The sequence below is a fragment of the Dipodomys merriami genome, unplaced genomic scaffold (genome assembly GCF_024711535.1).
Source record: "Dipodomys merriami isolate MVZ:Mamm:240054 unplaced genomic scaffold, mDipMer1.0.p SCAF_70, whole genome shotgun sequence".
NCBI lineage: Eukaryota > Metazoa > Chordata > Mammalia > Rodentia > Heteromyidae > Dipodomys > Dipodomys merriami.
In genome coordinates, this window is record NW_027206291.1 from 2,069,342 (window position 1) to 2,094,696 (window position 25,355).

General features: G+C 64.9%; 2 protein-coding genes across 8 annotated transcripts; one reads left to right on the forward strand and one right to left on the reverse strand.

Annotated features, from left to right (window-relative positions):
• The first annotated feature begins 929 nt into the window (after nucleotides 1-929).
• On the forward strand, nucleotides 930-8,340 carry Tmem161a (transmembrane protein 161A). Of its 2 annotated transcripts, none has more exons than XM_070008542.1 (12): nucleotides 930-954; nucleotides 2,599-2,702; nucleotides 3,018-3,098; nucleotides 3,261-3,358; nucleotides 3,934-4,090; nucleotides 4,198-4,349; nucleotides 5,211-5,271; nucleotides 5,354-5,497; nucleotides 5,605-5,718; nucleotides 6,577-6,751; nucleotides 6,840-6,936; nucleotides 7,491-8,340. In XM_070008542.1, exons 1-12 carry the CDS (start codon nucleotides 952-954, stop codon nucleotides 7,742-7,744), a joined length of 1,440 nt encoding a protein of 479 aa, XP_069864643.1. In that variant the 5' UTR covers nucleotides 930-951; the 3' UTR covers nucleotides 7,745-8,340. The 2 variants fall into 2 exon arrangements, with proteins under 2 accessions (XP_069864643.1, XP_069864644.1); XM_070008543.1 differs by having other exon boundaries at nucleotides 6,577-6,739.
• Nucleotides 8,341-8,404: 64 nt separating this feature from the next.
• Slc25a42 (solute carrier family 25 member 42) lies at nucleotides 8,405-21,792 on the reverse strand. Of its 6 annotated transcripts, none has more exons than XM_070008546.1 (8): nucleotides 21,729-21,792; nucleotides 15,219-15,335; nucleotides 13,865-13,970; nucleotides 12,045-12,070; nucleotides 11,693-11,859; nucleotides 10,258-10,374; nucleotides 9,806-9,957; nucleotides 8,405-9,416 (listed from the first exon to the last, which is right to left on the reverse strand). In XM_070008546.1, exons 2-8 carry the CDS (start codon nucleotides 15,300-15,302, stop codon nucleotides 9,109-9,111), a joined length of 960 nt encoding a protein of 319 aa, XP_069864647.1. In that variant the 5' UTR covers nucleotides 15,303-15,335; nucleotides 21,729-21,792; the 3' UTR covers nucleotides 8,405-9,108. The 6 variants fall into 6 exon arrangements, with proteins under 6 accessions (XP_069864647.1, XP_069864650.1, XP_069864651.1 ...); XM_070008549.1 differs by lacking the exon at nucleotides 21,729-21,792 and adding an exon at nucleotides 20,459-20,576; XM_070008550.1 differs by lacking the exon at nucleotides 21,729-21,792 and adding an exon at nucleotides 18,045-19,557.
• Nucleotides 21,793-25,355: the final 3,563 nt, after the last annotated feature.

The window sequence follows — 25,355 nt, forward strand, 5'->3', positions numbered from 1 at the left end:
GCTCTGGTAGGAAAGTCTCAGGGACGTCTGTGAGATGTTTTTCTCCAAGGGGTAAAGTGCTAGCCTTGAATACAATAGCTCAGGTTCAAGTCCCAGGACTGGTATACACACACACACACACACAGCAGCATGACCCGGAGTTCAAACCCCTGCAACCAAGACCGGCTGAAAAGCAGCAGAGGCTACGCTGGCCACCCAGGAAGAGGCCTTACGTGCTGGGGAAGGACCAATGTCCCAGTGAGCCTGCTTGCAGCAGACTTCCTCAGGTTCTCAGAGACAGAGACAGTTACCCACTACTAACCGTGGACCCCCCGCCCCCCGCCATCAACCCCCAGGCAGCCTCGGGGTACCCGCACCACAGCCATGTGCACCCTCAGGTGGACCCACTCCCTGGTAGAAACAGGATTGGAAGACGCAGCCCCTCGGAGCCCTCCCCTCCCTGGGTGACACAGACCCTCAGCGCCTCCAGGCTCTCGTGTGACCTTTGATCCAGCCCCACCGGAAGCCGATACTTCCATTATGAGCCACACATTTTTCTTTTTCATTAATAATAAGATGGGCTGTGTGGCCTGTACAAATTGGGTGGCAGGTGGAAATCAAACCTGTGAATTCAGTCAGTCTGAGATTTCTGTGTTTGGTCAGTGGGAGTCCCGCAGTCGTGACGCTTCCATTGCAGGCCTGTGCGACAGGCGCAGGTGTGGAGGCTGAAACAGCCGCGGGACCCACGCGCAGGCCCCAGAGTCTGTGGCTGGAAGCGGGGTGGGAGGAGGGCGGGTCTCGCCCGGAGTCTCAAAACTACAACTTCCGGCATGCAACGCGCGCAGCCCCTTGTCCCTCGCGATTTGCTGGTTCTGAGACTGCTGATTGGTCTCACGGACTGCTCGTCAGGTAAGCGTCGGGCTCTGATTGGCCGAGCTGCTGCAGCATGGTTCTGGGTGCCCGGGCGGCGAGATGGTGAGCGCCGCGGTGGGCCCCGAGGGGCCGCGGGTCGGGGAGAGGGTGCGGGGGTGCGGGGGGGGGGGCGGGAGGGAGGAGGTCACGCAAACCTCCGGGGGACGCTAGGGGCCTGGAGCCCTGCAGGGGGCCGGGTTCCCCGAAAACGCTGGGGCCCCGAGGGTGCTCTGGGGCCCCTCGCGGACAGAAGAGAAGGGTCCTGGGGGGTGGGCTCCATCGGGGGGTCCCCGCGGGCGTCGGGGGCACGTGTCGGGGGCGGGGGAGCCCACAGCGCGGGGCCCTGCCTAGGGTGCCCGAGTGAGCTTGGAGCCCGCAGCGGGGACCCCGGTTTGGAGCCCCCAGTGCCCCATGGCTCCGGGTCCATCCCCGAGGGCCAGGCCGCCTGGGGATGGGGTCACTGGGGTGCAGCCTTGAGGCAGAGCTCGAGGGGGGCTCGAGGAAGGAGGCGGGGCTCCGGGCCTGGCCCCCATGAGTAAGGCCCAGTGACCCGAGCCTAGCTTTGAGCAGGGAAGGGATTCCCAAGGGGCAGCTGGAAGGTGGGCCCGCCTGGCTTGGGGCCAGCGCACCCTTCCGCCGCCCTCCCCTTCCTGTCCAGGAGGCATTCTGAGCCAGATTCCTCCAAAGGAACCTGGCTTTTCTTTTCTTTCCACCAATTCCGGGGCTTGAGCCCGTCTTGGGCACTGTCCCTGAGCTTTGTGTTCATGCCCAGAGAGAGCTCTACTACCTTGAGTCACAGCTCCACTTCTGGATTTCTGCTGGTTCACTGGAAATAAGAGTCGCATGGCCTTGCCTGCACGGGCTGGCTTTGAACTGCGATCCTCAGATCTCAGCCTCCTGAGTTGCTAGGATGACAGGCGTGAGCACCCAGTGCCTGTCCCTGTCCCTAAACTTTTTGCTCAAGACTGGCTATTACTCGAGCCACAGCTCCACTGTGGCTTTGTGGTGGTTAATTGGAGCCATCCTCAGGCCCGCTGGTCATGTAACTGTGTCTCCTAGGATGTCCCCCACACCAGGTCCCTCTGTAGAGACCCTGCTCTCTGAATCGCTTCCTCCCGGAGCCTTCCCAGGTCACCCCTAAAGCCAAGCCACATGAGCCTCCTCTAGGTTTGACCTGTGTGTGTCCCTGGGCTTGAACTCAGGGCCTGGCTTGGGCGCTATTCCTAAGCTTTTTTTCCCTGAAGCTTGATTTTCTACCACTTGAGCAACAGCTCCACTTCCAGCTTTTTGGTAGCTAATTGGAGCAAGTCTCACAGGTTTTCCTGCCCGGGCTGGCTTTGAACCGTGCTCCTCAGCTCTCAGCCTCCCTAGTAGCTAGGGTGACAAGAGTGAACCAATCGATTACTTTTTGCAGTGTGGGGTTAGAGCCCGGGACGTTGACAAGCAGTTCTCCTGGGCACTCAGTCTGGGGGGTCCTGACCTCTGAGGTGGGTGCGGGATGCCCGGCCCGGTGAAGGACAGGGCAGCGCTGGGCAGGGGCTCCCCAGGCTGAGCAGCCGGGCCTGGCCAGGCCCTTGGCCCAAGATGCCATGGGAGCCCCGGCCCGAGGCCACCCTCCCCCATCCCGCCTGGCCTCTATAAATAGCCGGGGTTGGTGGAGGGAGCCCCGCCCCGCCGCGCCCCGACGCCCGCCGTCGCCTCCCGCAGGCCGTCCTGGGAGTGCAGCTGGTGGTGACTCTGCTCATGGCCACGCTCATGCACCGCCTGGCCCCGCACTGCTCCTTCGCGCGCTGGCTGCTCTGTAACGGCAGGTGGGCCCCGCCCCGCGGGGCGTGGTCAGCGAGGCCCGCCCCGCCCACCGAAGGCGTGGTGACCGTGGCCCCGCCCCTCCTCGAAGCCCCGCCCCTGGCGGCTGGCGATGTCCGCGCCCCAGGGCCCCTCCTGCCACCCCGCCTTCTCCCGTACCGGTGGAAACCGTTGTTTTCCTAGCAAAATGCACGTGACCCGGTGTCCCCGGCCCCTGAGCCCATCGGGCCCACTGCTTCCCCTGTTTGCCCTCACCGAGCTCCCCCCGGCCCCGGCGTCCAGCCCGGGGCGCCCCGTGCACCCCACTTCTCTGTCCGCAGCCTCTTCCGATACAAGCACCCCTCCGAGGAGGAGCTTCGAGCCTTGGCCGGCAGGCAGCGACCCCGAGGCCGGAAGGAGCGGTGAGTGGCCCCGGGTTCCCTGAATCTCTGCAGTCAGGCTGGGGGCAGGGGGCGGGACGCCGGGCTGCCCCTCCCTGGCACGTGATTGGCCAGTAGAGCATGTGGGCGGAGGTCGGGTCGGGGGCGTGGCCACGCATGCGCCTCCCACTCCCCCGCCCCCAGGTGGGCCAGCGGCCCTGGCGAGGAGAGCCCGCTGTCGGTGCCCCGGGACGCCCAGATCCGGCTGGAGAAGTGCCCGCTGACCGCGGTGGACGCCCTGGGTGAGCGCCGGGCCGCGGCGGGCGGGGCGGGGCGGGGCGGGGCCGCGGTGGGCAGGGCGGGGCGGGGCGGGGCCGCGGTGCGCAGGGCGGGGCAGGGCCGCGGTGGGCAGGGCGGGCGGGGCGGGGCCGCGGTGGGCGGGGCGGGGCGGGGCGGGGCGGGGCCGCGGTGGGCAGGGCGGGCGGGGCGGGGCCGCGGTGGGCGGGGCGGGCGGGGCGGGGCCGCGGTGGGCGGGGCGGGGCGGGGCGGGGCGGGGCGGGGCCGCGGTGGGCAGGGCGGGCGGGGCGGGGCCGCGGTGGGCGGGGCGGGGCGGGGCCGCGGTGGGCAGGGTGGGGCGGGGCGGGGCGGGGCGGGGCGGGGCGGGGCCGCGGTGGGCAGGGCGGGGCGGGGCGGGGCGGGGCGGGCGAGGCGGGGCGGGGCGGGGCCGCGGTGGGCAGGGCGGGGCGGGGCCGCGGTGGTCAGGGCGGGGCGGGGCGGGCCGGGCGGGGCGGGGCGGGGCGGGGCCGCGGTGCGCAGGGCGGGGCAGGGCGGGACCCAGCGCGGCGCAGCGCTGAGCCCCGCGCTGAGCCCCGCACAGTGCTGCGCTTCTTCCTGGAGTACCAGTGGTTCGTGGACCTGGCGGTGTATGCGGGCGGCGTCTACCTCTTCACCGAGGCCTACTACTACGCGCTGCGCCCCGCGCGCGAGGCCAACATCGCCGTGGTCTGGTGCCTGCTCACCGTGGTCTTCTCCATGTATCCTTTTCCCCGGGTCCACAGCCCGAGGGGGGCCCGAGCCTCGAACCGGTGCGCGTCTGCGCGGGCACCCCGGGCCGAGCGGCCTCCTTAGCTCCGCCCCTCAGCAAGGTGTTCCTGACGCTGACCCGGCTGTACTTCAGCGCCAAGGAGGGCGGCGAGCGCTCCGTGTGTCTGGCCTTCGCCTTCCTCTTCCTCCTCCTGGCCATGCTGGTGCAGGTGGTGCGGGAGGAGACCCTGGAGCTGGGCCTGGAGCCAGGTAGGGGCGGTGCCCAGCAGCGCTGACGTGCATCTGCCTGTCCAATCATCCATCCATCCATCCATCCATCCATTCATCCACCCATCCAGCCATCCATCCATCCATCCATCCATCCATCCATTCATCCATCCATCCATCCATCCATCCATTCATCCACCCATCCATTCATCCACCCATCCAGCCATCCAGCCATCCATTCATCCATCCATCCATCCATCCATTCATCCAGCCATCCATTCATCCATCCATCCAGCCATTCATTCATCCATTCATTCATTCATTTAGCAACTAGGTCAGAGCCACAGCTTCCACTTCCGGCTTTTTCTGTGTATGTGGTCCAGAGGAATCAAACCCAGGGCCTCATGCATGCCACTGAGCCACCTTCCCGGCTCAGGAGGACTTTCTGTTGTTGCTTTCTTGCTATGTTGGGGAGTCGAACCCAGAGCATGGAGCATGCTAGGCACCGTTCATGTTCAGGCCCAGTGTGTCCGGTTTGTCTTCTGTTGCCTGTCCCTTCTGTGTCTCTTGAGGAAATCTTTGCAGAACTTGGCATCGTGAAGCTTTAGCTGGTCTCTGTGTTGACTTTCCCTCTTGCGGACTTTGTGCGTTTTCTTTATATATTCTGGATCTTGGCTGTTCCTTGCACGCTCGGCTTGGCACACGCATCACCCTAGTCGTGCTCTCGCCAACGTGTTGGATTTCCCTCAGGGAGGAATCCCAGCTGGTAAAGGGTTCTGTCCGTGGTCTCTCGCCCCGAGGCTCCGGGCCTGTGGTGAGGCCTCTGAAGCTGCATTCCCACCTGGGGAGCGAGAGGAGCCGGGCAAGTGGCCCCGACCCCTGAGGCTTCCCTCTTCTCCCCAGGCCTGGCCAGCCTGACCCAGAACCTGGAGCCACTTCTGAAGAAGCAGGACTGGGACTGGGCGTGAGTCCTGGGTTTGGAGCTGGGTCGGGGGCGGGGGGAGGTTCTGCCTGAGGGGCGCCCCCTGATCTGCTCTTCTCCCCAGGCTCCCTGTGATCAAACTGACTGTCCGCCTAGCGCTGGCCGGCCTGGGCTCCGTGCTGGGAGCCTTCCTCACCTTCCCCGGCCTGCGGCTGGCCCAGACCCACCGGGACGCACTCACCATGTCCGGGGACCGGCCTGTGCTGCAGTTACGCGTGGGGGTATCTGGGGGGAGCCTGGGCCTGCCCCGGCCATGGGGTCCGAGGTGGGCCGGAAGCCCGGGCCTCACCGCCGGCCCCGATCCCCTGTCTCCAGGTTGCTCCTGCACACCAGCTTCCTGTCTCCCCTGTTCATCCTGTGGCTGTGGACCAAGCCCATTGCACGGGACTTCCTGCACCAGGCGCCGGGTGGGGAGGCGTCCACCTCCCTGTGCGTGCGGGCCTGGCCGGGCTGACCTGGGGTCCTGGCAGGGCTGTGGGGAGGCCGGGGCGGGGTCTTCGGGGCCTGGGCGGGGCCGTGGGGCGGCCGGGGCGGGGTCTCCGGGGTCTGGGCGGAGCCATGGGGTGGCCAAGGCGGGGCCTCCGGAGTCTGGGTGGAGCCATGGGGTGGGCAGGGCCTCCGGGGGTCTGGGCGGGGCCATGGGTCGGCCGGGGCGGGGCCTCTAGGGGTCTGGGCGGGGCCGTGGGGCGACCAGAGCAGGGCCTCTGGGGTCTGGGCGGGGCCTCCGGGGGTCTGGGCAGGGCCGTGGGTCGGGCGGGGCGGGGCCTCCGGGGGTCTGGGCGGGGCCGTGGGTCGGGCGGGGCAGGGCCTCTGGGGGTCTGGGCGGGGCCGTGGGGCGGCCGGGGCGGGGCCTCTGGGGTCTGGGCGGGGCCGTGGGTCGGCCGGGGCGGGGCCTCCGGGGTCTGGGCGGGGCCGTGGGTCGGCTGGGGCGGGGCTTCTGGGGTCTGGGCGGGGCCGTGGGTCGGGCGGGGCGGGGCCTCCGGGGTCTGGGCGGGGCCGTGGGTCGGGCGGGGCGGGGCCTCCGGGGTCTGGGCGGGGCCGTGGGTCGGCCGGGGCGGGGCCTCCGGGGTCTGGGCGGGGCCGTGGGTCGGCTGGGGCGGGGCTTCTGGGGTCTGGGCGGGGCCGTGGGTCGGCCGGGGCGGGGCCTCCGGGGTCTGGGCGGGGCCGTGGGTCGGGCGGGGCGGGGCCTCCGGGGTCTGGGCGGGGCCGTGGGTCGGCCGGGGCGGGGCCTCCGGGGTCTGGGCGGGGCCGTGGGCTGTCCCGGCCCAGCGCCCCCCTTCCCCACAGGCTCTCGGACGCGGCCTTCGACACAGCGCGCCTGTGGGCATTGGTGGCGCTGTGCCTGCTGCGCCTGGCCGTGACGCGGCCGCACCTGCAGGCCTACCTGTGCCTGGCGCGGGCTCGGGTGGAGCAGCTGCGGCGGGAGGCCGGCCGCATCGAGGCCCGCGAGGTCCAGCAGCGGGTAGGGCGGGTCGCCGGCGGGACTGGGGCGGGCCGCTGGGGAGGGCCGGCGGGGCTGAGCTCCGGGTCCCAGTCCCTCCCGCCCGCAGGTGGTCCGGGTCTACTGCTACGTGACGGTGGTTAGCCTCCAGTACCTGACGCCGCTCATCCTCACGCTCAACTGCACGCTGCTGCTCAAGACGCTGGGTGAGGCAGGAGGCAGCGGGGCTGGAGGGAGGGCGGGGCCTGGACAAGGGGCGGGGCACTGCGAGGGGCGGGGCCCAGGGAGGAAGCAGTGGGCGGGGCCCAGGGAAGGAAGGCTTTGGACGACTTTTGGTCTGGGCCAGGATGCGATGGGTGCCGCTCACGGGAGGGGCGGGGCTGAGGACGAGGTGGGTGTGGCCTGGTGGAGGGCGGGGCCTGACGAGTTGGCGGAGCCAGAGGTGGGCAGGTGCACTCAGGCGGCCTGGAACGGGAGTAGGAACTCTGAAGAGACAGGTCAGCATGAGTTCTGGGCAGGGCCTGAGCTGGAGTAGAGGCCTGAACTGAGCCTTGTGGGGACCGGGCCTTTTGTGAGTGGGTGGGGTCACGTGGGTCAGGGCCCAAACCTCAAAAGTACCAACAGGTGGGGTGGGCGTGGCTTGGGCTGGGCCAGAGCCGGAGAGGGGCGGGGCCTGGGCGTCCGGGGCGGGGCCTGCGTGGGACAGGAGCCAGGCCCGGGCTCAGCCCCGGCCGCTAACCTCCGTCCTGGCCTCCCGCAGGGGGCTACTCCTGGGGCCTGGGCCCTGAGCCGGCGCCATCACTGTCGGGGCCCCCAGCCCAGGCCGCGGCCGTCGCCGCCGGGGAGGACGACGCCCTGCAGACAGCGGCCTGGATCGCCGGGGCCCTGGGCGGCCTCTTGACGCCGCTGTTCCTCCGCGGCCTCCTGGCCTACCTCATCTGGTGGACGGCCGCCTGCCAGCTGCTCTCCAGCCTCTTCGGCCTCTACTTCCACCAGCACCTGGGCGGGGCCTAGACGCCCGCAGCCCTCCTGCCCTCCTTGTGTGCCTCAGTGTCCCCAGCGGCAAGATGGGGCAGACCGCTCGGGATCCCCTTACCATGGTGCCTGGGCTGTGGGCCCTGGACAGGGGGGCGGGGCCTGAGCCTGTGTCCCCACCCGGGCGTCGTGCGTGCATGTGTGCGCGCGCATGCGCCCCAGACTGCTCTGATGGACGACTATTTGGAGCACGCCTTTTCCAAACTGACCCCAAGTGGCAGGGAGAAAAGTGGGGGCCCGGGAGACGAGCTTGGGGGCCGGAGAACCCGTCCCGGGTCGCCGCCCCCTCCTCGCGAGGCCGGGGTGCCAGAAGGGCTGTATGTACCCCGCAGGGCCCCCGGGGGACCGGCGTGCGCACGCGAGGGCGGGGGCGCAGCGCGGGTTCTGGAACCTCCTGTGTGTGTGGATCGTATATCAGCAATAAATGATATGGTGTCCGGCGGCCCCGCTCCCGCCTATCGTCCCCGCGGCTCAGCAGGCTGAGATCTGAGGGTCGCGGTTCGAAGCCAGCCTGGGCAGGACCGCCCGTGAGACTGATCTCATCTGTCCGCAGAAAACCGGTAGAGGTGCCGTGGCTGGGGCGGCAGAGCGCCCGCCCGGCGCTGGGAGGGGGGGTGCGGAGGGGGGCCGAGGCGGAAGTCGCTTTCGTTTTTATTAAATATAATCTTGGCACAAATCTTTAAAATATATAAACGTTATGTATAAACAAAGTGTCGTCATGGCATGAAAATATACTCCGCGCCGGGCCGCAGGCGGCGAGTGGGGCGCCCCGCCGGCCAGCCCCGCCCCCCCACGCACCCGTCCCATGCGGGCCCTCCCGCGCGCCCGGGACCTCCGGAAACCCAGCGCGGCTGCCGAGCTGGAAATTCTTGTCCCGGGCAGGGGCCGCGGACACGGGGTGCCCGGGACCCAGGGAATGTTAGGGTTGCGTGGAGAAAGGACCGGCGGCCCCCCCCCTCCCTCCGCGCGGGGCCTCGGCGCCTCGAGGGGCGCTGGGCGGGGCCAGCGGGAAGGACCGCCCCTCCCAGCCAACAAGGCGCGGCCTGGGGTTCGGTGGGGAAGGCCGCGGCCCCCCACCCCGGGCAGGGCGTGGCTGCGGCCCGCCCGCCTGGCCCAGGACACGGTGGGCACGGAGAAGCGCAGGCTCCTGCGCAGGCGCACGGCGGGGGGGGCTGGACTCGCGCGGAGGCCCGGGTGCGGAGCGCCGCTGACCGTCCCGGCCTTCGGGGGGCGCCGAGCGCGGGGCGGGCCGGGGCGGGCGCGGCGCCCGGCTAAGGCTCCGAGTCCGACATTGCACTTGGAGGGCGTCGGCCGGGGCAGAGACGGCCGGGCCGGGCAAGGGCCTAGCTCTGCAGGTGCCGCAGCAGGATCTGCATGAGGTCGAAGGTGGTGAAGCTGATGCCCACGGCGATGGGGCCCTTGAGCCAGTTCATGCTCAGGCCCTTGTACAGGCCGCGCACGGCGCCCTCCTCGCGCACGATGCTGCGCAGCGTGCCCAGGATGGAGGCGCGCGGGTGGCCCGTGACGCCCGCCGTCTGCATGCGCCGCCGGACCACGTCCAGCGGGTAGGAGGCCGACTGCCCGATGAGGCCCGCGCAGGCGCCGAACACCATGCGCTCGAAGGGGTAGGGCTGCCGCCCGCCGCTGTACTCTGCGGGCGGCGGGGCGGCGTGAGAGAGCGCGCGGGGCCGCACGCCCAGCTCGGCCGCCCGGCGCCCCGCGCCTCTGCCACGCATGCGCTCCTGCGCGCCCCCTCACCCCTGCGCGCCCCCTCACCCCTATGCGCGCCCCTCACCCCTGCGCGCCCCTCACCCCTGTTCGCGCCCCCTCACCCCTGTTCGCGCCCCCTCACCCCTGCGCGCCCCCTCACCCCTGCGCGCCCCCTCACCCCTGCGCGCCCCCTCACCCCTGCGCGCTCCCCCGCCCCCGCGTGCACCTCCTTACCCCTGAGCGCCCTCCACCCCTGGGTGTGCCTCCTTATCCCTGCGCGCCCCTCCTCACCCCTGCGCGCTCCCCCTACTCCTGCGCAACCCCCCTCACCTCTGTGCAGGCTCTTGAGCGTCTCGTAGGTGAAGAAGCTGAGCCCGGCGTAGGGGATGACGCCCAGCAGGGTGGGCGTGAAGCCGTGGTAGAGGGTCTTCAGCCCCTCCTCCCGCGAGATGCGGATGAACACGTGGAAGATGTTGCTGTACCTGGGTGGGGGGGCTCAGCTCGGGCGCGCCCCGCTGGGTGGGGGAGGGGGCGGCTGGGTGGGGGAGGGCCCCAGGGCGCCACCGCCGCTGGGTGGGGGTCCGCGGCCCTTCTTTTAAGACCAGAACCCCGTGGCCCTGCTCCGGGCCCTCTGTTGTGTCCGCCCTGGACGCATTCCCGCACGTGTCTGTTTTGGGGTGCGGGGCCCCGGGCTCGCCCACCCCCGGGCGGAGGGTAAGCGCCCCGCAGGATGTCGCCCAGCCCCCAGCCGCAGGCCCGGCCGGCCCGGCGGCAGGACTCACATCTCCTTCGGGGTCACGGCCATCCGGGCCCGCACCAGGTCCAGCGGGTAGGTGAGGGAGGCGGCAGTGGTGCCGGCCAGCGCGCCGGCCAGGAGGCGGGGCCCCGGGGGCAGCGCCCTGCGGGCGCACAGGGAGACAGGAGCGGCTCAGCCCGGCCCGGGCCCGGCCCACCAGGCCGGCCCTCCCCCGCTGAGGGGAGGGGCTCCGTGGGTGCCGAGGCCCTTCCCTCTGTGCCCTGAGGTGTGTGGGCCGGGAGCTCCGGGGGCGCAGCGGCCGGCACCCCGCCAGCCGGGCTCTGGAGGAGGGGCGCCGGGCGCGAGGCCGACCCGGGGAAAAGGACGGTGGGAAGACAGAACCGGACAAGGGGGTCAGAGACACAGCCGGGAGGGGCGGGGCCGAGACCCAGAAGCCGGGGTCTGGGCGGGGCCAATTAAGAGGGCGGGGCCTTAGAGGGGCGGGCCCTGCGTCCAGGGCCTGGTCAGTGTTTGGGGGCACCGCTGGGGAACCTGTTTAGAGGTCGGGGTCAGCATTTGGGGCGGGGCATGTGACTAGAGGGCGTGGCCTGCGCTTGGGCTTGCGACTCCTGCTTAGAGATAGGGGTCTGAATTTGGAGCAGAGCTCATGCTTAGAGAGCTTGGAGGTAGCAGCCCCTCTGTTAATGTTAGGGGAGAGGCCTGCGGGCGTGTTTGCCTTTGTGGACGTAGCCTTGTGTCAGGGGGCGTGGCTGGTCTTCAGGGCCTGATGGTTTGAGGGCGGGGCATTTTAGCGGGGGCGGAGCCTTGTTCAGGACATGGTCAATTGGGGGCGGGGTCTGTCAGGAAAGGGGCCTCTGTGTCAGGGGCGGGGTGTGTTCAGGGCATGGTCAATTGGGGGTGGGGTCCTGTGGCAGGGGGCGGGGTGTGTCAGGGCGCGCTCAATTCTGGAGCAGGGCCTGTGTCAGTAGCTGGGCCTGGGCTGGGCCTCAGGGGGCATGCCCATGACCGGACCCAAAAAAAAAAAAAAAAAAAGACCTGGATTTGAGGGCGGGGCACTTTAGCAGGGGCGGGGCCTAGGCTGGGCCTATGTGTCAGGGGGCGTGGCTGGCGTTCAAGACATGGATAGTTTGAGGGCGGGGTCTATGTGTCAGGAGGCGGGGCCGGTGTTCAGGGCCTGGATAGGTCGAGGGCGTGGCACTTTAGTAGGGCCAGGGCCTGGGCGGGGCCTATGTGTCAGGGGGCGTGGCACTTTAGTAGGGGAGGGGCCTGTGTCAGGGGCGGGGCCTTGCTGAGCCTTTGTGTCAGGCGGCGTGGCCGGTGAAGACTTGGATAGTTTGAGGGCGGGGCACTTAGGGCCAGGGCCTGGGCGGGGCCTATGTGTCAGGGGGCGGGGCCGGCGTTCAGGGCCTGGCGCTGTGTGGGCGGGGCCAGCACGCGGGGCGGGGCTCCGCGGGACTCACTCTCCCCGGAAGCCGTAGTAGCGGCCCAGGACGCGCTTGTACTCCTCGTGCGCGCTGAACTGGATGGCGGCGTAGGGCACCACGCGGACCATGGTGGCCGAGTTCCCGCGCCACAGGCTGAGGAAGCCCTCGTTGAGGTAGGTGAAGTAGAGGAGCCGGAAGGCCTCCTGCGGGAGCAGGGGTCAGCGCGGTGGGCCCAGGCCGGCCGGCGGGCGGCTGCCCCGGGGCGCCCCGCGGCCCCGCTCCGGGCGCTGTCAAGGTGGGGCGCCCCCCGAAGTCGCCCACCGTCGGGGTGGGCAGGGCAGGGCCTGGTCCCCGGAGGACGAAGCCCTCGCGCAGCCCGGGAGCTCACCTTGGCAGAAAACTTTTTAGAAGACACTGGAAAAAAAAAAAAACAAGAGACCCTGAGAGGCCGGGGCGGCCCGGGCGGAGCTGGGCCCGTGCCCGCGCCCCCGCCGCTGCCCGGGAGACACCGGGGCCCGCAGGCCTCCGCCAGATGCCTGCCTGCAGCCCGCGCCCCCGCCGCTGCCCGGGAGACACCGGGGCCCGCAGGCCTCCGCCAGATGCCTGCCTGCAGCCCGCGCCAGCGCCGCGCTCGACGGAAGAGAAACTGAGGCTCCGCTCTGTGAGCGCAGCGCCGGCTCAAGGCGGAGGCCGGCGGGGGCTCGGGGGGATCGGGGGCGCAGCCTGTGGCGGGTCAGCTCGGGAGGACAGGGGTCTGTCTGGGGGGCACTGTGTCCCCGGGAGGTCTCGGCCCAGGGAAGGGGGCCGTGTGTGGAAATGGGGTTTTTGCATGTGTGTGTGGGGGTTAACAAGGCAAACAGGACAGGGGTCGGAGGACCGGCCCACCCTCTCGGTGCGGCCAGCCCCGACAGCCTGCTTTGTGTGCACCTGTGAGAGCCTCAGGAAGCAACTCCAGCTTTTAAGTGGATTTCAAAGACTGTGTGTGTGCGTGTGTGTGTGTGTGTGTGTGTGTAAGTACATACGTGTGTACCTAGGCTACGCTGCCCTTGAACTCTGGGGCCTCCAGTCCCCAAGTGCCACTACAATCACACAGACACCAGGCCTGGATTTGAGAGTGTGTGTGCATGTGTGTGGGTGTGGATGTGCGCCTGTGCATGTACGTGCGCGTGCGCGCGCGCGCGCACACACACACACACACACACACACACACACATGTTGTTGCTGGGGCTCCAGCTCAGGTCCTGGGCTCTGTCTGTGAGCTATTTTGTTCAAGGCTAGTGTTCTACCACTACAGCCCAGTTCTACCTCCAGCTTTTTGCTGGTTCATTTGAGATGAGTCTAATGGAGGGCTGGGAAGGTGGCTCAGTGGTAGAGCGTTTGCCTCCCATACATGGGGCCCAGGGTTCAATTCCTCAGCACCACATAAGCAGAAAAAGCCAGAAGTGGCGCTGTGGCACAAGTGATAGAGCGCTGGCCTTGAGCTGAAGAGCTGAGGGACAGCACCCAGGCCTAGAGTTCAAGACCCACGACTGACAAAAAAAAAAAAAAAAGAAGAAGAAGAAAAAAAGTGGGCACTCTGAGAGACCACACGGTCTACCCGTTGGTGTCTTTGCTTAGAATCTTTATAAACAAAACAATTTTAAAAAATTGAGGAGCCGGGAAGGTGGCTCAGTGGTAGAGCACTTGTCTTGCATGCATGAGGCCCTGGGTTCAATTCCTCAGCACCACATAAGCAGAAAAGGCTGGAAGTGGTGCTGTGGCTCAAGTAGTAGAGCGCTAGCCTTGAGCTGAAGAGTTGAGGGTCAGCGCCCAGGCCCAGAGTTCAAGGCCCAAGACTGACAAAAACAAAACAAAAACAAAAAGAGTCTCTGGCCAGGCTGGCCTCAAACCACAATCCTCAGACTCAGCCACTGAGCAGCTGGGATGACGGGTGAGGACCAGCACCCTTCCCACTTTTTTTTTTTCCAGTCCTGGGGCTTGAACTCAGGGCTGGGCACTGTCTCTGGGCTGTGTGTGCTCAAGGCCAGCGCTCTACCCCTTGAGCCACAGTGCAACTTTGTGTGTGTGCTAGGAAGCACAGCGCATCGAGCGGCCTTCCCTCCTACCATGGCCAGCCGTGGTTGGGGTGAATCAGCTTTCGCCCGTGCGGGCGGGGAGGCGGGGTGCTGCCTGGCGGGCAGCGGCAGGGGACGGTGAGGGGGCGCGTACCTTGGAAGATGATTTTGGTTCGGTCCAGGGGAGCTACCGCGGTCTTGGCAAGAGCTCCAGCAAGGGCCCCCGACAGCAGGGAGCTGAGCACTTGCCGGGGGTCTCTCTGTAACAGAGCACAGACTGGGTCATGGGGCGAAGGCAAAGGCACATCCTTTGTCCTCCCGCGGTGCAGGGGGCAGAGGCCCTGCAGCCTGGGCAGGGAGACCCCACCACGCAGGGACCCCCACGCAGTGAGAGTCGGGGTGAAGGTGGCGTCCAAGGCCTGACCTCGTTCCTACAACTGGACGCTTGCCCCGTGCACCTGATGCAGCTCTGGGACGTGTGATCCTCCCACCTGCTGGGATTACAAATGTGCACTGCCCTGCCCAGCCCCATGCTTTTTTTTTTTTTTTTTTTTTTTGCCAGTCCTGGGGCTTGAACTCAGGGCCTGGGCACCGTCCCTGAGCTTCTTTTGCTCAAGGCTAGCGCTCTACCACTTGAGCCACAGCGCCCCTTCGGGCTTTTTCTGTGTATGTGGTTCAGAGGAACCCAGGGCTTCATGCGTCCTGGGCGAGCGCTCTACCGCTGAGCCGCCTTCCCAGCCTAGTGCTTAGCTTCTTGCCAGGAGAAAAAGTGACTTGGCAGCGTGGCCCCCGCTGCGCTCCGTGCGGGTCTGCCCTGCAGCTCTGTGGCTGAGAGGCCGCTCGGCCACCCCCTGCCTGGGGCCCGCGGGGGCCTCGGCTGGCACCCGGCGCCTGCCGTGTGGCGCTCGCTGGGGGAAAGGGCAGTGGACTTTGAGAGCAGGCGCTGGCCACGCCCTGGGGGAGGGCTGCCTGCCTCCCTTTGCTGGATCATGTTTTATTTGCTTTTGACAGGGTCTGTGGCACGGCCCGGGCTGTCTGGTGTCTGCAAGGTGGAGGCTGGGCCTTGGGCCTCGGGCCTCTACCCCCCACCGCAGTGTTTGGCTGGCTTCACCCATGCGGTAACCCACATCACCAGCAGGACTTTTATTCTGGTGCTAGGATTTGAACTCAGGACTTCACACTTGCTAAGGGAGCTCTACCACATGAGCCATGCGTGCTGCCAGCCCTGTTTTGCCTCCGTTGTTTTACAGAGAGGGTCTTGTGGTCTGGCCCAGGCAGCTTCAGACTGTAATCTTCCCTTGTGGGAAGCATGCTGGGACTGTAGGTGGAGGTACCATTGCGCTTCTTACTGGTTGCGATGGGTGGCCTTGAACCCGGGACTCGAACTCCATATCTGACATTTTGACTCACTGGCTGGTGCTCCACCACCTGAACCACGCCTCCAACCCTGGGACCATCTTGCGCTCAGGCAGTGGAGGAGGGGTGCGGGGGGTGGGGGGGCTACTTGCCTTGGAGGTCGAGACGGGCGCGGGCCGGGCCGCTTCGGCATCCTCAGGCGGGCGCACTGAGCCCTCCTTCACGCCACTACCCATCCCAGGCCTGCTCCGTCGGCCGGAGACTCGGTCCTGGGGGACACGGGGTTCATGAGTGGAGGCGGGGCCTGGTGCCCCCAGGCCCCCAGTGCCGCCCCACGCACCTACCCCCCCCCCCCCCGGGACAAAGCCTCCCTCATCCCTTAAAAGCGTTATTTTCGTGTGCATCACCAGGGCTGGGATGAGGACCTCACGCTTGCTGAGCAGGCGCTCTGCCACTGAATCATGTCGCCTGGACTGTTTACTTTTGCGTGTCGTGGGGCTTGAACTCAGGGCCTGGGTGCTATCCCTGAGCCGTTTGGCTTGAAGCTAGCACTCTGCCACGTTGAGCTGCAGCTCCATTTCTGGTTTTTAGGTGGCTCATTGGAGATAGGAGTCTCCGGACTTTGCGGAGGAGGTAGGATGACAGGCGTGAGCCACTGGCTCCCAGACAGACCTTTATTTTTGAGATAGGGTCTCACTTTTTGCCCAGGCCAACCAGCGCTTCATTCCTCCTGCTTACACTTCCCACAAGCTAGGATTACACGCATGGACCCCTGCACCCAGCCCAGGGAAAAGTGACCAGCAGCATGGTCGCTCTGGGCGGCCGCGGAGCTGGCCGGGCGGGCACTGCACCCACGCCCAGGCCTCCCTGCAAGGGCGCAGGGGGTCCCCGTGGGACACAGGGAGGGACAGCCACGATCAGTGACACTGTGTCCACTGTAATTGTGCTAATCAGGAGCCATGGCCAGCCTCTGCCCGAGATAAAAGCTGTTCAATTTGCTAGTTGGCAGGAATTAACTTGGGGCGAAGAACCAGGTGTTTACCCTGACGGATGGGTGGCCTCTGTGAAGGCAGGCAGGCAGACAGACAGACAGGCAGACAGGCAGGCAGGCAGGCAGGCAGGCAGGCAGGCAGACAGACAGACAGACAGACAGACAGGTGGGCAGGCAGGTGGGCGGGCGGGTGGGTTGGGCAGGAATTCTACCTGTGTATTCCTTTCCCTTTCTGTGCTAGTCCTAAAGCTTGAACTCAGGGCCTGGCACTGTTTCTGAGCATTTTCACTCAAGGCTGGTGCTCTACCACTTGAACCACAGCTCTACTTCCCTTGGAGATAAGAGTCCCCGGCCTTTCCCACCCAGGCTGGCTTCAAATCGCGATCCTCAGCTCTCAGCCTCGGGAGTAGCTGGGCTTGCAGGCGTGCGGACTAGCGCCTGGCCCCCTCTTCCCCTCTGTGGTGTCTTTCTGACCAGCCTGGGGTCGGCCTGCGGTGGTCTCTGAGGGCAGATGCGGGCAGCTGGGCTCCTGGGGGCTGGGGAGCAGCCCCCCCGCTGGGTGTCCAGCCCTCGCCCCAAAGCCTGTACTTGCTCTGGGCTAAGGTGCTGTGCACCTCGGCACATGTCACCAGTTACTTGCCAGGTGGACAGGCAAACTCCCCGAACATGCCAACTTCTGCTTCCTTTGTACTCTCATGCTGGCAAACTCCTCCACATCCTTCAAAGCCCTTCCCCAAAGCTGCAGCTTCACCTGTCCCAAGGTTAGCTTCAATGACAGGCCTCAACCCCCCCACCCCCTGCACACACTGATCCCCAGACACCTGTCCCTGCACAAGGCCCCTCTCCAGCCACCTGCCTCCCCTCCCAAATGGAAGCATGCCCAGGCCTCAGGGAGGCTGGGCTGTCACCAAGCCTCGCTCTCCCTCAGTTTCCCATCTGTCACTGCCTTCCTGGGCTGGGGATTTGCAAGCCAGCAATGGGTGCTGTGGAGCTCAGGCCAGGAGGCTCATGACTGCAACGCCAACTCCTCGGGAGGCTGAGGCCTGGAGGATTGAGGTTGGAACCTGGCAGAACAGCCTGAGTCCCCATCTCTAACAAGCCTGCTAAAGCTGGGCGCTGGTGGCTCACGCCTGTAATCCTAGCTACTCAGGAGGCTGAGATCTGAGGATTGCGAGTTCAAAGCCAGCCCAGGCAGGAAAGACCGTGCGACTCCTATCTCCAATAAACCATCAGAAAACCGGAAGTGTTGCTGTGGCTCAAGTGGTAGAGCGCTCGCCTTGAGCTGAAGAGCTGAGGGACAGCGCCCAGGCCCAGAGTTCAAGCCCCACGACCGACAAAAGAAAAAGAAAAAGAAAAAAGACCTACTAAAGGCGTGCTCAAACCAAACCCTGCTCCAAACCAAAACACAAGTCCCCCCCACGCTCACTGCGGGGGGCACTGCCCTTCGGCCCAAGGACTTGCTCCTGCGCCCGCCGTGCCTGCAGGCATGGCCAGGGCTGGGCCTTCCAGGCCTTCTCTGGCTTGCGGGCTGCCACCACGCAGGCCCTCGTGTCCATATCCCCCTCCGCTGATTGGACTCTGGTCACCCTGGGACATCCCAGCGCCTTGGCCGGTGCGGGAGCCCAGCCCCGTCCTGGACCCCAGGGAGGTTGGAAAACCAGGCACAATCACAGACGACGATTACACCAATACAGTGTAATAAAGGCGAGCACAGAGGCCTCCCTCCCGCCTCCCTCTCCTCCCCTCCCCCTGGCCAGGACTCGGCCGAGCCCTGGCGTCTGAGCGCGGGGCACAAGGCAGCTAAGACCGCGGCCACAAAAGGTGCCTGGGGAGGAAGAACATGTCCACAGCACTTTTTAAAAATAGACAGTGACAGGAGGAGGTCAGCCCGGGGACAGGGCTGGCTTTGAAAAGTTAATTTTCTAATGGAGTCTCGCTGCCTGGGCTGGCCCAGACCACAGTTCTCTCATTTACATGTCTCTCGTACCTGAGATGACAGGCATGCGCTACCGCACTCAGCTTCTCATTGGTTGAGATGGGGTCTCTCACGTTTTCCCCCAGGGTGGCCTGGAACTATGATCTTCCAGGCTTCTGCCCCCTGATAGTTTAGGATTACATGCACAAGCCATTAGCTCCTGGTGTGATCTAACTTTTTTTTTTGTTAATGTGTGTGCCAGTTCTGGGGCTTGAACTTGAGCCACAGCTCCATTTCTGGCTTTTTGGTGATTTAATTGGAGATAAAAGTCTCACAGACTTTCCTGCCCCGGCTGGGCTGGCTTTGAACCACAATCCTCAGATCTCAGCCTCCTGAGTAGCTAGGATGACAGGCATGAGTCACTGGCGCCCGGCCTAAAAGGACATTTCTTCTTTGATACTGTCACCCATTCCCTTGCTCTCTCCCAGTTTTTCCCTCCCATTCCCCCCCCACAGGTTGTAGGGTTCATTCTCAACATAGTTATTTACTCTTATACTTTTCTTTTCTCATGCTATAAACATATATTAAAAATTAGCCCAGCCAGCTCCCTGGCCAGGCTTCAAGACTCTGTGCCTGCCTGCCAGCTCCACTGTAATTTAATCAAATTCTCCCGCACGCTCTCTCTCTCTCTCTCTCTCTCTCTCTCTCTCTCTCTCTCTCTCTCTCTCTCTCTCTCTCCTGGGCACTGGTGGCTCACACTCACAGTCCTAGCTACTCAAGAGGCTAAAATATGAGGATAGAGGTTCAAAGCCAACCCAGACATGGAAGTCCATGAGACTCTTCATCTCCAATTAACCAGCAAAATGCTGGAAGTAGAGCTGTGGCTCAAGTGATAAGACAAAGGTATTCAGACCCTGAGTTCAAGTCCCAGTACTGGCACAGACTCTCTCTCCTTCCCTCCCTGCCTGTCTCTCGCATGTCTGGCAGGCAAGCAGTTACAATGCACAAAACCCAGCCCTAGCAGTGGCCTCAGAGGTGTGGGGTGTGAGTCAGGCCCTACCTCCAGCCCCAGCCACTTGGGGAAGCTGAGGCAGGAGGAAGAGCTTTTGAGTTTGAGGCCAACCAGGGCAAAGGTATGTCAAAAACAAAATAGGAACAAAATGCACTGCAGGTGTGGCTCAAGTGGCAGAGGACTTACCTGCCCTGGGTCCAAGCTCCAGTAAAATAAATGAATAACTAAATAGACACACCATAGACTACTTTGGGAAGGAAATAAAGAAATGATGAAGAACCGGGCGCTGGTGGCTCACGCCTGGAATTCTAGCTACTCAGGAAGCTAAGGCAGAAAAATTCCTGTGAGACTTTTTTTTGTATGTGTGTGTGTTGGGCGGGGAGGGGGTCATGGAGCTTGAACTCTGGGTCTGGGCGCTGTTCCTCAGCTCTTCAGCTCAAGACAAGCACTCTACCACTTGAGCCACAGCGCCACCTCCAGTTGTCTGGTGGTTCACTGGAGATAAGAGTCTCACAGACTTTCTTGGCCAGGCTGGCTTTGAACTGCGATCCTCAGATCTCAGCCTCCTGAGTAGCTAGGATGACAGGCGTGAGCCACTGGTGCCCAGTCCTGTGAGACTCTTGTCTCCAATAAACTACTCAGAAAAGCCAGATGTGGCACTGTGGCTCAAGTGGTAGAGCACTAGCCTTCAGCACAAAGCAGCTCAGGGACAATGCCCAGGCCCTGAGTTCAGGCTCCAGGACTGGAAAAAAATTATGACCAGTGGGCAAATCCACAGAGAAGGTGGACAGAAACTGTGTAAATAGTAAACTTGTAAACTGCGTATGAATCAACAACATATAGACTAGATATATATGCTACACCCACATATCCTATACACACGAACACGTGTGCACAGTGCATACCGATATGCATCTACACACAAACATTCATGCCCAAACCCACATGTTCTTCTAATTATTATTCTTACTGTCTTCTCTGGCTCCAGAACTGGGGCTTGAACTCAGGGCTCATGCACTGACCCTAAGCTTTTTCGCTCGAGGCTCATGTTCTACTACATATTTCATGGGGGGTAGGGGGCGGTGGCTGGGAAGGTGGCTCAGTGGTAGAGCGCTTGCTTGGCATGCATGAGGCCCTGGGTTTGATTCCTCAGCACCATATAAGCAGAAAAGGCCAGAAGTGATGCTGTGGCTCAAGTGGTAGAGCGCTAGCCTTGAGCCGAAGAGCTGAGAGAGAGCGCCCAAGCCCTGAGTTCAGGCCTCAGGACTGGCAGGGGAAAAAAAAAGAGTTTCATGGGCTTCCCTGCCTAAGTTGGCTTTGAACCCTCCATCCTCAGATCTCAGACTCTTTGAGTAACTGGGATTACAGGTGTGAGCCACCAGAGCCTAGTTGGTTTTTCATGGCTGAAAGTAGTAGCCAAATGCTCTGCCCTGAGCCACACCCCAACTCCAGCCTCTATGTTTTAGAGGATCACCTTTAGTCAGTGATGGGAAACCCCAGTGGCTTCAGTTTCCACAGGAGAAGCTGAAGGTGACACGACCCTGAAGAACCTTCTAGCACCATCCCTTCGCAGAGGGAGCCAGGCTGCTCTTTGCAAGCTTTGCAGGAAATGCAGAACACGGCTTTTCAACAATAAAGCCACAGGCCTCCTTCCAGCAGGCACGCACGCACACACGCACACACAGATCACACACCAGGGAACTTCACAAGTTCCAGGAGTCACCAAGCCCAGCACCTTCCAGGCCCCAGGCTGGCCTGTGGCTTTAAGGGGCTGAATGAAACCTTAGCAGGCCGGCTTTGGTGAACTATTTCCTTGCTCTCTGCTCAGTGAGGCAAGGAGCTCTGGCGGGTCACCCAGGGGCCAAGGTTGGGGTGCACCCCTGTCAGGCCGCGCCACACAGCCCAGATGTGCATCTGTCACCTCCAATCACCCCAGGGCCACTCACGGTCACCCCTGCACTTGAAGAGCCTGGGTGGTGGGGTGGGGCAGATAAATACAACTGAGGAGGCCCAGGGGAGTCCCAGAGGAGGGGGCCAGGCTTGGGGAGGGGGGCTGTACCCCCCCCCCCGCAGCCAGCGGCTCCAGGACAGATGCTAACTTGGGGGTCATTTTGCTCCTCTGGCCCAGGGGATTATTCTCAGGCCCGGAAACGACTTTAAGCTGCGGCACCTGCCGTTGCAATGAAGAGGGAGGTGGGGTGGGCTTTTTTCCCCCCTGGGGGGGCAGAGCACGGTGACCTGTCATCCAGGCCGGGTGGCACTGGAGGACGGGCTGACGGGGTTATTAGAAGACCCCCGACCCCGGGACGGGGAGAAAGCGGGGGGAGGAGCAGGGGGGACGGCGGTGCCCACGGTGGGGGGGACACCGGCCTGGACACGAGGCGGGTCGGTGCGGGAGGGGGTGAGAGGTCACGGGGCCAGGAGCGCGGGTTTGGGGGGATCACAGCGCCAGCCGAGGGGTGTCGCGGGCAGGGGCCGGTCGGGGATGCGGGGCCCCGCGTCTGGCGTGGGGGGTCGTTGGGTCCCCCGAGCGGGGTGCCGGGCCGAGGGGGCCCGGGGGCGGTGTCAGGCCGAGGGGGCGCGCGGCCCCGGAGCCCCGGTGACCCCGCGCCGCTGCTGTCACGCCCCGCCGCGCCGCCCCCGCCGCGCCGCCCCGCGTCAGGCCCCGCACCCTGCCTCGGCGCGGCCTGACAGGCGCAGCCCCCGGCGCCCGCGCCGCCCCGCGCCCCTCGCGTCCCGCTCACCTGCCCGGACGCGTCGTCGCCGCCGCCGCCGCCGCCTCCAGCCGCCACAGCCCCGCCTCGCGCGCCCCCCACCCCCGGCGCGCGCCAAGGGAGGGGCCCACGCCGCGCTCGGATTGGGCGTCCTCTGGCCAATCAGAAATAGAGACGGAACAAATTGGCGGGCCAGCGGAAGATGGGTGTGTGTGCTAGCCAATCGTTGACGAGTAAAGGCGGGGTTACCGGGAAAGGCTGCGGCTCTCCCCTGCGTTCCTGCGAGGTGCAAGGTCTTGGGAGGCAAGACCTGGAGGTTGGCGATGATTGGAGTTCTGGTGGAAAATGGACGTCCTTCTTAGCCAGTCGCTGGTGAGCAGGGGCGGGGCTCCAGGGAAACTGAAGCAAGTGGCGGGGCTTAGGCTGGGGAGGGGGGGAGACTGAGGGCGTAGCCTGAAGGGCATCAGTGATTGGCTGAAGCGCCTAAGACGGGCAGGCCGCTTGGCCAGTCATAGCAGCCGAAGGCGGTGCATCCCAAGGCAGGGGCCCAGGCGTGCAAGGTGCACCGGGCCAGTGCGGGCGCTCGGGGCGGCCCCGGCGGGCCGAGCCTGCCCTCCCTCCGGGAGCACGGCGCGGGAACGGGGCTTCCCACCCTGGCATGCACTTCGCCGCAGAACTGTTGACTAGCCTCCGCCCCGCCTCCCCCGCCGTCCGCCTGTGGATGACACGGGACGCGAACTCGCCGCCTGGCGCCTTTGCCGCGACCTAACCCCAGCGCCTCAAGGCCGGGGGGGGGGGGGGTCAGGACCCCTCGGTCAGCATAGGTCGCCTTCGTTGCGCAATCTGGGCGGGCTTCTCTTTGGTGGAGGAGCGGTGACCTGTCCACGCCCTGGCCGGCCTCGGGCTGGGCACCGGGAGCCTCAGTTTCCTCATTTGGAAAATAAGAAATGGAGCCAATGGCTCACACCTTTCATCCCAGTTACCTAGGAGGCTGAGGTCAGGACTGAGGTTCGCAGCCAGCCTAGGCAGGAAAGTCCATCAGATGCTTTTCCTTTTTTTGGTCAGTCATGGGGTTGGAACTCAGGACCTGGGCGCTGTCTCTGCTCTTTTGCTCCAGGCTAGCACTCCACTACCGTGAGCCACGGTGCCACTTCTAGTTTTCTGGTGGTTAATTGGAGACAACAATCTCACAGTCTTTCCTACCCAGGCTGGCTTCAAACCATGACCCTCAGATCTCAGCCTCTGGAGTAGCTGGGATTCCAGGCCTGAGACACCAACGTCCAGCTTCTATCAGACTCTTTAATCTTTGATCAATCACCAAAAACCAGAAGCGGAGCTATGGCTCAAGTGGTAGAGCGCTAACCCTTGAGCACAAAAGTTTAAGGATGGTGCCCAGGCCCTGAGTTCAACTCCAGGACTGACTGGCACAAAAAGAGAGAAAATAAAACAAGAAGCTGGGGGCGCGGGGGGGTGAGGGGGCTCCGTGCCCAATAGTATCATGAAGGAAGGAAGGAAGCTCAGCGAGACAATGTTCTCCTGCCAAGGTGCTGTTCCCAGGCCCACTCAGAGCTCTGACTCATCTGGGCAGACAACCTCACAAATGGGTCGTATTTCCTCTAGGTACAGGCTGGGGCAGGTGGAATCAAGTTCAGAACCAGAGAATCCCGGGAGGGAGCAAGGCTGGGCTTAATCCATCCATCTCACTTTCCCAAAGAACCAGTGTTCTGTAAGGCTGCGTCTCCAAGCTGTGGACCACCCCGGCTAGAAGGCTCGCTCCCCAAGGTCCGTCTATGATCATACTGCAGACGCCCCCAGCTCTTGAATTTCTCCGTCCTGGGGTTCACTTCCCCGCCACCCTCCTCCGTCCTGAAGGAAGACGCTGGGGTTGGCACATAGCACACCCTAGTGGGTCTGGTTTTGGCTCCATCAAGCCACAACCTGAACACAGCCGACAGGCTCAGGTCTGCGGGGAGAGGCAGGCCTCTTGGGGAAACCCTCTGTGCTGGGTTCAAATCCCTGCTCCTTTTTGGCAGTGCGGGGACCCGAACGCAGGCCCTTGTGCTGGGCCCATGCTGCACCCCAGCTTCCTGTTAGGTCCCTGCAGGACCAGTAGCAAGGAGCTCCAGCTCCTGCCTCAGTTTCCCAGTGGTGGTTAGGTCCCGTGGCGGCTGGTGAAGGCTCTGGGTGGACCCGCCACAGAGGTGTGTGGGAATCCGCTGAGGCCCGACTCCCAGTGGAGGGGGAGAGAAGGCCTGGCGCACAGCATCCACCCGCCGGGCCTCAGAAAGGTGCAAACAGAGCTCGTACAAGGACTGGCGGTGCCCTTAGGAGACAGTGCCAACTGGGGCAGGGGTCAGGCAGCAGGCCAGCCCCGGTTGTCTCCATGGGTGGTGCCAGCGGCGTTGGCAGGGCTCTGGCTTTGGCCTGGTGTTCTTGGCAACACCTGGCCTCCTGTGTGTGCATCCCGGGCCTGTGCCCGGTGGGTCCAGTGTGCCTGCCCAGCTCACCCCGGCAGGCACCACCGTGGTCCCCTTGGGTGGGGGTGACTTTTAATGTGGAAAGTGGGGTCCCAGAACTGGCATGGGGGGGTGATACCCTCCCCCGCACCGCAGGGGACTCTGAGGCAGTGGAGGCGGGGCCTGTACTGCCCAGCACTGACTTTGGCCGGGTCCACGGCTCCCCCAGCCCGCTGGTCCCGCACAGCCCGGGGCCTGCCAAGGCCTCACATGGCCCGGTGGCCCGTACCCGGTTACACAAGACATTCCCAGGGCAGGGAGGACTGATAAGGAGAGCAGCCCCTCCCTCCTGAGAGCGGGGGACACTCTGCCACAGGGTGGGGCGCTTCCCCTTCCTTCAGGTGAACCTCAAGGACGCTGCAGGAGCCTAGGGGGCCCCCGGGGGTCAGGCGCCGGCCCTGTGATGGCACAAGACAAGCAGCAGACGTCAGCTGACCTCGTATGGGGTCAGGACGGAGCACGTGACCCCCAGGCCCCGGTGGATCCAGTGGCTCATGGACTGGAGCAGGCCCTGGGGGATCCAGGCATTGGGCCCAGTAGGTGCAAAGGCCCTGGGGGCGGGCAAAGCCCCAGCCATGCTGGCTCTGAGAGGCACGAAGTGCTCTTTGGTATGATGTACGTGGAGGGCACTGGGGCAGGAGCCACGAGTGGCCCAGGAGCCTCCGTACCCCAAGTGACCCCGAGGCTGCCTGGGGCAGGGATGGAAGCTGGTGAGGATCGGGGCGCTCAGGCCTCCCGGGGGAGGGAGAGGAACACGAGGGGCTGCAAGGGGAGACCCAGGAGCCGGGCAGGCCAGCCTGCACCCACGCCGACCCCGCTGCCTGCCCACCGGCCTCCACGGGAGGCTGCCCAAGGACAGGGCGGCATGGGGAAGACTGGCACTGTTCCTGGGAAACTGAGGCCCAGAGGGTCCACCCAGGCACCAAGAGCTGCGCGCCAGCCTCCTGGCGCGGCCCGGCCTACAGGCCTGCTGCCCCCCTCCAGCCACAGAGGCGGAGAGCTGAGGCTCAGCGGCTCACGCGCCTGCTTGTCGCCACCAGGGGTTGGTGGGAGTCCAGATGTGGACCTGCCTGGGGCCCAAGCTGCTCCCAAAGCCCCCAGCCCCCACGGAGACACGCGAGCCCCTCCGACATCAGCATGA